At 42.9% G+C, this 11,660-nt stretch overlaps 1 protein-coding gene across 1 annotated transcript in view; it reads right to left on the bottom strand.

The window, feature by feature from the left end:
• Window positions 1-3,801: 3,801 nt before the first annotated feature.
• LOC114023786 (sodium-dependent phosphate transport protein 2B-like) overlaps window positions 3,802-11,660 on the bottom strand; it is a 43,727-nt gene continuing 35,868 nt past the window's right edge. The window contains exons 8-11 of the mRNA XM_027836614.1: window positions 9,563-9,730; window positions 7,068-7,184; window positions 6,820-6,944; window positions 3,802-4,392 (exon numbers count right to left, since the gene is read on the bottom strand). Of these exons, the coding sequence (XP_027692415.1) occupies window positions 3,802-4,392; window positions 6,820-6,944; window positions 7,068-7,184; window positions 9,563-9,730 (1,001 nt within the window). The remainder of the gene's footprint in view (window positions 4,393-6,819; window positions 6,945-7,067; window positions 7,185-9,562; window positions 9,731-11,660) is intronic.

Genomic DNA, 11,660 nt, shown 5'->3' with positions numbered 1-11,660 from the left:
TTTTCTTAAGATAACCCTAGGGAGATAGGAGGGAGAAATACTAGGTATGTTGTTTCCTGACTCCAAGTTTAGAACTTTCTACCACCCCACAGCTGAGCAGCCATGAAGGAATGGTGCTAACCAAAGGGGAGATGCCCTCTGTCAAGGGGCAAGAAGGATCTCAAGCACAAACAGAGCTAGCACCAGAGAACCTTTGAGCATCTTTGATTAGCCCAGCCAAATAAGAGGGCATCATTTTTGTCCTGACACATAATTTATGTTCCCCATGTTGTACAAGAGCCAGCCACCCAGGCTAGACTGGGAGTGTGACTTATTCACAAACTTATCTTCTGATGCCAAAGTTAATACTTAATAATGTACTCCACTATATTAATTAGTGCATATTGCAACAGAATGGCCTGCCTCACCTAAGCAATTAGGAGAGTTTCCAAGGGCCTTGAATCCTCTGACCCCTCATCTGTCAGACCCCACCTCCATTCTGAAATCAACCCCCTGATGCTTCTCAGGGTACTGACTAATTAGATGACATCTCCATACTCTCTGGTTATGCTGATGGCAGCTCTCTGGCCTGAGTCTTTTTGTTGTTGTTTTTAAGTTCCAAGCTGTCTTCCCCCCTCCTTCCCCACCCTGAACTAGAGGCCACCATTAGACACAGATACATGTACACACACACACACACACACATACACACACACACACACACACACAACTATGCCAGGCATACTTCTATTTATCAGTTCTTTCTCTGTCTCTATTCAATTAGAAAGAAAGGCACAACAAAAGATGCCTTCTACAACAATTCTGTAGATTAATTCAAGCTTCCAGACCCAGGAACTAGAATAAGGAAACGTAATGATATACTTAAGAAAGGGTCTTGCTGGATAATGGACCCCAGCTCTGGCTTGGATTCTTGAACAGATCAGGCAACATACCTGATCAGATGCTTATTTTTGCTAATTTGGGAGGGGGCACCAAGGGGAAGGGCACATATAAACAAACAGCATATTAAAGAGTTTTTAAGGACAAGGAGAAAATGTTAGAGGAAACCAAAGTAACTCATTCCCTTGCCTTCAAAAATGCATCCCCTTTGGGTTTAATATCTTTTATTGTTTCTTCCTTTCCAAAAATATGGAAAAACACACCATGTATATATGTTACATGAATAATCCATCTAGAAAAAAGTATATGAAGTGCAAAGGGGATCAATTAGGTGCTTAATATCTGTATTTACAGTGTGGTATGGAGAAGTTTAAAAGATACTACAAAATATACAAATGTTCTTACTTATGTTAGATATAGATATATATATATATATATACACACATACATATATATATATAAAGATATTTTGCAGTTAAACACTTTTTGTTTTCAAGGGTGAGCAGTATAAAACCAGAATCATACAGGTTGTTTACTATATAACTTAGGATACAACTGTACAATTCAGTGACTATACATACAGACTATATTGGTATCTGTCTGAGAAAGGTTATATACATAGTAGAAGGTCAAGATAAGCCTCCAAATGATCTGGGAGTTGGGAAATGGGCTAGTTGTTCTTCTTCCTCATCTTATATTCCCCTTTGCTACATACTGTTTGGAGCTGGGAAATTGTTGGTAGAGCCTAGTTAAGTGGGATGAGGTGGGAGTATTAGAGAGGGTGTGTTAGAGGAAAAGTGATGTATGTGGCTGGTAGAAAGGCAAGTGAAGATTCTTCTCTCTTAGAAGAAGGGCCCATGAAAGGCAAGGAGAAGGCATCTGAGCTGCTAGGTACAGCCTCCCTGACCCCACCCACGTGCACATACACATAACATACATCAAAAGGGGCTTTGGGACCAAGGCTGACTGGTCCATTCAACCTTCTGGCTTACGCTCAGCTCAAGCCTTTCCAGTCACATGCTCACCAATTAGCCTCTTTTAAGAAGCAGCAGTTTAAGGGCCAAAGAGGACAGGAGATGGAAATGGACAAAACTCATTCCTGGCAAATGAAAGAAAATCTGGAAAGAAGTTCCAGATTAGTCTTTAACAAGTTATCTTAAAACAAGGTGCTTTTTGTCTAGCCAGACTATCATCCTTTGAGGATATAGAAAATATAGATGGTCTGTCTGAGGAGGGTCATGCTTTTGAAATCCACATTCTACCTAGGGCATGGCCACCTACCACCCTACCTCCTCTCAATGGGTCTAGGAGGTTTTCCTTTCTGTAAAAGGGACAGAGAGATGCAAGGACCCAGAAAGAAGAGCTCACAGCAAGACCATTCACCTCAGAATCCTTCACCCCCCCCCCCCCCCTTAAAAGGCTAGGTGGCTGGTCCACTGGTGCCTCATGGAAGGTCCAAGGTGGGAAGGACCTCTGAAGATGGTCCTCTGATCCTGCAGTCAGCTCAGTTTATTCTGTTCCCCCTCCATCTGAGGGCAAAACAAACTTCATGACATGACTCACAAACCACTAACTGGGGTTAGCAGAAGAAAAAGCTTAGCCCACAAAATATCAAGGCCAATTCCCACAGCCAGAGTTTGAGAGACTGGCAATGGCCTAAGATGGACAGAGGAACTGATCTTTTCTAACCATAACCTGCCCAACCTCCTCATGACATCTGAGGCACTTAGACTATCAGAGTGGGACCAGTTCTTAGCTCTGACCTTTATGAAGCTGGCTTTCTGGCATATCCCAGATTGAAAGCGACTCATGGCAGAAGTCGAAGCTGCTGCTTAGAAAGAAGCTGCTGACCAATTAGCAACTAAAGTGCTAACTGCCCTGGGAACATTCCCACCTTCGTATCCCTCCAATAGGAAGAAATCCAAAAGCACATCGGTGACCTTTTTTGCTTCTTAATTAAATTACTATCCTTTAGAAATACCTTTTCAATGTTCTAGAAATTGCCTGGCTTTGGTCAGGTTATAGACTGCCCAAGAGAAACTGTGGAGACAGTAAGGTCAGGAAAGAGGGGGCATGAGCATACACAGTAATTCTACCTCACTAGAATTTATCTTTGGTACTGGGCATCATGGTCATCAGCCTATGGAGGCAGCCCAAGCCTACCTAACTAACCAGCGCATGCTGCTGACCACCAGCAGTTTCTCCTGGGCATGGGAAGGGTATCCACATGGTTTGCTGTAGATAAAACATAGTCCTTAACCTTCCCCTTCCTGCAAGTCTCCATATGGCAGGGAACGGAGGGACATGCGGCTTACTAAGACTGGGCTGGGTGGTGTATGTCACTGGCTGGCATCTTCTCACCCAGGCCTGCCCTGCCTCCCAGCTTTGTAGGGCCAGGGAAGTACTGATTTCCTATTTACAGTCAGGTCTTTCCTGGGAAGAGCCACGTGCCTTAGCAACCAAACTCACACTTATTTAAAAATAAAAGTGTAACTATGTATATTTGAGCAACGGAATTCTTTCCTTCTGAAAATTGTTTAGGGCTTTAAAACACATCCTGTTGGTCAGTGGCTCTAGTGTTTCTGCAGAGAGTATAAGTAATTGGCCTAGTCAGGATTCATCTTGCAAAAATCCCATGGTTCTTGTCCCAGGCATTTCAGAGAGCCAGAAATCACATGAGAGAGAATTGTGGCCCTAGTAAGGATGGTGCTTTGATCACTGTTTCTGCCAATACTGAGTCAGCCCTACCTGCCAATGATTTGGGTTCTAGGGTAAGGGGTAGGAATAGCAAATGTCTGGGACTCCACTTTTCCAATGGATAGCTAACCATGTGCCCCTACCCTTCCCATACTTCAAGGGAGGAAGGGCAGGTAGAACAAGAAATAATCCATCTTTTCTCTTCCCCTATCATTTACTGTACCGCTATAAAGCTATGCTGCTTTGAGAGATCTTCGTTTCTCTGATTTTGTCTTGTGTTTGGGCTGAAGTCTGGGACTTGTCAGTTATGACTTCAGTGTTTTCAGACTGCTCAGTGACATTGACAGGGACTTCCTTGGCCTTTTCGTCATCTCTCTTCAGTTTCCAGCACTCACAAAAGTACCATTTCCAGGGCAGGAACACCACCCTGCAACAAATGCCTACATAGTAGCAGCAACCTCCCCAGCAGGATTTGTCCATTAAACGAGTTATCAGGTTATCCCAGGGCTCTAGGGAGTGCATCCACAGGGGCAGTATGTGGTGGACCTCAAAGGCCCACATTGACATTAATATGATAATCATCAATAGGATGGGTACTCCAACACCCACCAACATGGCCCAACCTGCCAGGGCAAGGCCAAACACTATCAATGGAAACAGGAAAAAGCAGGAGACTAGGTAGAAGATAGCAAACCAACGGTAGGTGGCTGTGATATTTCCCAGGCCCCTGGCAAGATGGATCGGCAGGCGCATGCATGGCACCGGGTACCACAGAAGCACCCCGGATATGTTGAAGAAGAAATGGCACAGGGCAATCTGAAATCAAAAGGATTAGACAAGATGAAAACTCCTCTAGCACACACGTGGAATCAGTCAGGGAGAGGGAAGGGAAATCAGGAGGCAGGTGGTGATGAGAAGGGAAGGAAAGCTCAATGGTGTGACAGAAACTATCATCACAAGTATTTTCATCATGGGTTCTTAAATTTAAGAGCCAGGAACACCAGAGGCATCTAGTCCAGTCTGTTCAGTTTTGCAAGAATATAGAGCAGCAGGAGATGGCTGGATGTTATGTTAAGTGTGACCTAGAGAGCACTGGACCTAAAGTCAGAAGACTTGGGTTAGAAGCCTCACTTTGCTCATCTGAGAACACAGCAATAGAGCTCTTCATTCACTGAATTATTGTGAAGATCCAAGGAGATCATTATGTCAAGTACTTTGGAAACTTTAATGCACTCTACAAATAAGAATACTCATTACGATGTCATGAAAAGAACAATGCATATGGGAGTCTGAAGACCTAGCTACAATTTAAGTCAACAAGCATTTATTAAGTGCCTCCTATCTGCAAAACACTGTGCTAGGTGCTGGGGACACAGAAAGGAAAAGTACCTGCCCCCAATAAGCTTACATTCTGCTCTTCTGAATTTTGGTTCTGCCACTTACTATCTGCATGGCCTTGACCTTCAGCAAAATTCTTATCTACAAAAGGATGACTACATGATCTCAAAGATCCCTTCCAACTCTTAAATCCTGTGAAAATGGGCCTCTTTGCAAATGGGCACACAGGAAGGAACTGAATGCAATGAAGAGCTTGAGTCCTGGCGTACAAACAAAGCTAAGTTGATAATTTAAGCCACTTCTGCTGAGTTTCAAAAACAATTTACTTAATTAAAAACATTGTTCCAAATGGAATTAGGTACCAGTGAGTTAAAAAGCAATGAAATTAATAAAAAAGAAATTATTGCATTCCAGAATCAGCGAGATTTTTATTATAATTCTTTTCAAAATCAATTTTGAAATTGTTTTACAAAATTAATTTCATTGTCTTATCATGCTTTGAATCGAGTTCTACTCCTCACCCTGCCACCCATATTCCTTTGTCACCTTTCTCCTACCCAGGCATTGCCTGGCCTGCCCACATACCAGCCTCCCTTGCTACAGAAGGGAGAGGAGGAAGAGGAGAAGACAGGTGGCTAGTGAGGCAATATTCACACTGGAGAATGTTCAGGGCACCACCATCCTGTCCTTGTCTAGGCTGCCAATCTCAACCTTGACCCCTCCCTCTCTCTTGCCTTCGAAGGGATGACTCTCTAAGTCTTTCTGCAGTATCTCTTGTATTCATTCCCTCCTTTCCATTCCTGATGACATCACCAGATCTTCATTTTTGTGACCTGGACTTTGTACTATGGTGGAAAATAATGCTGCTTTTCAAGTACTATTTTCTCATCTATAAAATAAGGGGGAATTGAACTGGATGATTTCTGAAAGCCCTTCCATCTCTAGGCCTATTCCAAAAGCCTCCTCCTGGCTGGTCTCTTGACCACACACACACACACACATATACATTTCCCAAATCAAAATTCTGATGACACCTACCCTTAAATCCAATACCTGTTGCCTTCCCAGTGTTTGAAGGACAAAAACCAAAATCCTTGGTTCAGCTTTCAAGGCCCTCTAGAACTTGATCCTCATCTGCCTTTTTCAGCATTACCTCCTGCTGCTTAAAGGAGACGGTGTCTACAACAGTCCTGTTATCATCATTCATGTTAGTACTGCCCCTGGGACCATTATCATCCATTCCAGTGAAACTGGTTCTTCAGAGATGCTTGTTCACTGGACATATCCCTGGGACCTTTGTTCACATCCTTCTCCCTCTCATACTTTTCCTTCTGCTCTCTGCCCAAACAGATCCTCAGTATCCTTCAAGGAAGAGGCTTCTCTTTCCCCCATGAAACCAACAGTCACCTCTCCCTCCTCTAAACACAAAACATGGATCTATACCAGTCACCTAGCAAGTAACAGAGGTGGGATTCAAACTTAGGTCTTCTGACATCAAAGTCACAAGTTCTTGCTACCATAACACCTTTTCTGACTGATAGAAGGGCAAAAAGAAGGATGTAATCTATACCTTTTTCAATCATATTATGTGGGGGGCAGGGGTTAAGGTAGAGGGTGGGAAGATACTGTTCACCATCCTAATTTGTTTATTACAGACACAAGCTGGAGGTATCTGGTCATTATTTAGGAAGTTCAGCTTCTGAGAACAATAGCTAGGGAATAGTTTTCTAACCCACAGGTCACCATTCTGAGGCAAGTAAGATCTCAGCAGTAATAAATGTCCCTTTGTGATATGAAGCATCTGATAAGAAAGAAGCCAAGGTGTTCATTTGAAGGATTTAGTAGTAAGCTAAGAATAGAGAGCTTAATGGAAAGAAGTAATGAGTCACAGTTGTGCATCCTGACCTGGACTGCATATTGCAAAGTATTTCCAGGGCTAGCTAATGCAGCCAGGATGGCAGTGGTGGTGGTACCAATGTTGGAGCCCAAGGTTAAAGGATAAGCTCTCTCAAGGCTGATCACACCGATGCCTAAGGGAACAAAAGAAACATTGGATTCAGTCCTGGGTGGGAATGACTGAGCATGGTAGGATCACATGTAAAAATGGAGATATGGGCATGTGAAAAGGGAAGGGGGAGGAAGAGAGGACTTACCAACCAGAGGAGTAATTGTAGAGGTGAACACAGAGCTACTCTGCACGAGAAATGTAATCCCAGCTCCAACTAGAATGGCAAGGTAGCCTGTCAGCCAGGCAAAAGGAAAGGGGAAATCTGGGAAACAGGAGAAGAAAAAGGCACCATTTCTACAAATGTCCTGGTCTATAGGACAATTTAATATCTGATGCAACAGATCACTCCAAGATCCATTCTGAAATAGTCATTTTACTAAAAACATATTCCAAATCTTCTAGCAGAAACAGTTTCTAAGGCAATTAAAAGCAGTCAACAAGAGGTTCCCAGGGAGGAGGTGGGGAGTTGGGGGGGGGGGCTTTCATCAGTGGCTCTCAGCCAATGTTCTAAAAACGACTTTTATTTTACTTTTCTTTGCACAAATGACAATGTTTGTAAGAAGCACTTAACACAGTGCCTAGCACATAGTAAGCTTAATATAAATACTCATTCCCATTCCCCATTGTTTCCATATCTGGGTCCTCAGATCAACTCAAAGTGCCCCAGGTCTGCATCTCAACTTACTTGCTTATAACAGTTCAGGTGGAAGTAGGGGGTTTGAGTAACTCACTCTCTCTAAGTTCCTTCAGTATCTTAATTCACAACAACCCAGCTAGGGAAGGGGTGAGATCAGGTGCAGTGGAAGATGAAGTGAAGCTGAGGCCTAAAAGAGTTTATTGGGAATTATCCCAGGCTTCCCCAAGATGTTACATGTGGAAAATAGCCCCCCCCCCAAAAAAAAGAATCAATAGGAATTGCTAGAGGTTGTCAATTCTCTGCTTGGTGGGGTTGGGGCAGGGAGGAGAGAGAATTAAGCATCTATTAAGTGCCTCCCGTATGCCAGACACTGTGCTACACACTTTGCAAACATCTCATTTGGTCCTCATAGCAACCTTGGGAGGTAGAAAAGTGAGTAAACTAAGAGAGGTTAAGTGACCTGCCTAGGGCCACACAGATAATAAGTGTCTGAGTCAGTATTTGAACTCATATATTCCTGACTCCCAGGCCAGCATTCTAATCACTGTGGCGTCTTGTATGCTCAGCCTCTATACCCCCTTTTTCTCTAATAATAACTTTTATTATTTTTATATTTTATAACATTTATTATTTTATAATGGCCACCATAGCCATGCTTTGCCCACTACTTTGCTATAATCTTCCTTCCTCTTCCTCCAACATTCCTGCTTCTGTGGTTGTATATGAGGCAGCAGGGATATGTAGCAGCTTGGCACTATCTTTCCTAGTCAACTAATGATGACAGTCAAATTTCTACAACTCTTTATTATTTACAGTGCCCTTATCAGGAACAGTACATGTGTAACTTTTTTTTTTAACATATTCTTTTTTTTTAATTAGAAGATCATGGGCTCTTCAAATTTAGAGATGGAAGAGACTTTATATCACCTTGTCCAACCCCCTTCATTTATACAGGGAGAACTGGAGGACCAGAGACCTCCATTTACTGGCCCAAAGGCACATAGCAGAGGCAGCATTTCAATCTAGGACCTTTGACTCCAGATCTAATGCTCTATTTTTCTGTTGTATCACAAGACCCATGTGGGTTCTTTAACTTGTTCAAGATTACGTAGCTAGTAAGAGTCTGACCAAGAAGGATGGACTTGGGCATCAGAAAGATCTAGGTCAAATTCCACCTTGAGTATTGTCACCCTGGACAGATCATTTAACAGCTTTCAAATACAGATAATGATACCCATGTGGCTGCCTCACAGAGCTGGTTTGAAGATTAAATGCATTGATGTCTGTACAGGATCTGCAAACTTTAGAGCTCTATAGAGTTTACTAGGGATGGGGAAAGGGACTTTCCTGTGATTTCTTTGGTATAGGGAGTGTTCTGGTGAGCAAACTCTCTCAATGCATGCTGGTAGATTCTCTGTAACATAGTCCTAAAGGGTTGCCTAAAACTCTTAAGAGGTTAAGTGACTTGGTTACACAACCAGTATATGTCAAAAGTGAGATTTGAACTCAGATTTTCCTGGCTTCTAGGTCAGCTCTCTATGTACTATATCATGCTGCCTCTCTTCTTATCATTATCATTCCTATTCTTAGTGTCCCAAGGGGAATGGTCTCACTACAGTCTTGTGAAAGGTCTGTGTGTGGGAAATATGGTAAAAGCTAACTCCTCTTTCCCTAGATCTCTCTATACAGCTAAACCAGACCCTCCAGGGCCAGTTCTTTCTTATACTGGACACAATATCAGAGCAATGAGCCCTCTTTTGGGCTCAGGAACATTCTCAGCACAAGAATACCAATTCAAAATAAAGGAGACAACTTGTACTTCCAGAATTGTCGATCACAAGTAGAAAATCCTAGTGGAGGCCTGAGTCATCTAGAGTCCTTGCTTCCAGGAAGGTGAGATCAGATGTGGACCTCAGCGAGCATAATGGAAAGAGAGCTGGCTGGAGTCTTTTTTTCACAAGGACTCCACCCACAGAAAGTCTCAGGGCAGGTAAAATGCCTACCTGTGTTGATCGTCTTCTTAATCACAGCAGCAACGTGTCCCTTGAGCATAGAGTTCAGGACCTTGACCATCAAGATCAAACAGGTGCACAGGACCAGCAAAGAGAGGGGTAGAAGGATGAGTCCAATGCTCGAATCTGAGAGTTTGACATCCACAAATAAGTGTTTGCCTGGAGGAACCAGAGGAACCACTTATCAAGAGGATTCATGGCTAATAAAGCCTAGCAAACCAGAAGGCTTCTTTGGTGCTGACATTGTCTTTTCTTGGGCTCCACTGTGTTTCTCTTTCTAAGAATTTCATTGTAAACCAATCATCTTTTTCTTCCTCCTTCTCATCTGATCTGAGTACATGGTCTTATATAAAGCATCATGCCTTTTATAAAATGATTCTAATTCAGAAAAAGATTATCGATTCAGGAGAAATCTTGTGAAAGGAATTTAAGTTAAATCCAAATAACATTTAACCCTGGGACTCTGCTTTAGAGTAAGAGTTGCCAACCTTTTTATAAGAAGCTGATTTTTAGTCCTAAAACACCTTGAAATGTGAGGGCTTGGGGGTCAACTGACAGTTAAGTCCCTGGGCACCCAATATAACATAGAGGAAAGACCACTGGATTTAAGGCTAGAAGTCCTGAGTTTGAATCTTAATTCTGCTCTCTGCTGTGCTCTCTGTGACAGTGGGCAGCTTCCTCCACCTGTTTGGGTGTCCGATCTCCTGCTCTATAAAATGAGAGGGTTGGACTAAATGACCTGAAGGAAGCCTTCCCGCTCTAACATTCTATGATCTTTGCACCAGAGATGGCATTTCCCCCTTCCCAAGAATGGATTTGCCCAAGTTTGTATTACTTACTTGCCAGTTCAGTTTAATTGTACAGGAAATATAATAAAGTGCTTTGTATGCTGAAAATGCTATGTATCATAATAATACTAACAATTGTCAACTTTTAGTCACCACTCCAAAGGACTTGAGCAGTAACTTATTAAAAGAGATAGGAGAAGACGTGGATGTTGGGTATTCTCTATCCAGTGTACAAAGGAACTCAATAATGCAGCCAAAGCCTTGGATATTTAAGAGTTACAGTGAAAAGGGGAGGCCACATGGGAGGAGAGAAGGGCAATCCCCTCCCACATGGGAGGTGACATGGGAAGAGAAAGGGGTCAGTAAAAGGAGGGGGAACAAGAGGGAGGAGGAGGGGCACTAGCCCCTACTCCTCCTTTGGGAACTGCTAGACCATGGAGGTAGGATGTCCTTGCTTATCAAAAAGGTTCCAGCTGCACATAGTTTATCAGTCTAGTGCAGACTGTCTGGCACCTGTCTTGTAGCTGACTCAGCTTCAAGGGCATACTGAGAGTTCTATTAGGGTTGAGAGTTGCAAATTATATCAGTTCATTGTGTGGGGGGGGATTTGGTGTTCATTATTGGCTTGATCAGACCCTCCTCTATATTCCAGATCCAGTGTTTCTGGAAAATATGGCAACTCAAGAAAACAGCTTCAGAGCCACATTTACACAATAATAACTAACTTTGATATGATGCTTTAAGATCTACAAAGTGCGGAAGTAGTCCTGACTTCTGGGAGTCAAGATAGCAAAATAACATAGGAAATAGCCTGAACTCTTCCAAATTCTCTTCCAAATAACTATAAAATAACACCTCAAAATGAATTCTGGAATTGCAGAACCAACAAAAAGATGGGATGAAACAATTTACCAGCCTAAGACAACTTAGAAAGTCGGGAGGAAAGTTCTGTCTCACTCAGGTAAAAGGGGAGCAACCAGAAGAGAGTGCTGAGCCCCCTGTGGCCCTGGTGCAGCAGCAGGCCCACTGTGGACCCTGACACAACACCAGGAGAGTGGCCAGGCCTCCTGCAACCCCAGTGCAGCATGAGGCAAGCAACCAGAGACTGCAGTCCCTGGTATTAGAAACCTGGGACAGTGACCCATCCACCCCAGAAGCAGAACCCAACTTTAAAAGTAATGAAATAGGCTGGGGAAAAGTAAGCAAGAAACAAAATAATGAAGTTGATAGGAAAAATCAAAACCCAAACTCAGAAGAAGACAACAATGTCAAAACACCTACAAGCAAAACATCAGAGAAAA

This window comes from Vombatus ursinus, unplaced genomic scaffold (genome assembly GCF_900497805.2).
Source record: "Vombatus ursinus unplaced genomic scaffold, bare-nosed wombat genome assembly UNPS02014818.1, whole genome shotgun sequence".
Lineage (NCBI taxonomy): Eukaryota > Metazoa > Chordata > Mammalia > Diprotodontia > Vombatidae > Vombatus > Vombatus ursinus.
Note: the sequence above shows the minus strand (reverse complement) of the source record. Positions and strands in the feature narration are given on the sequence as shown.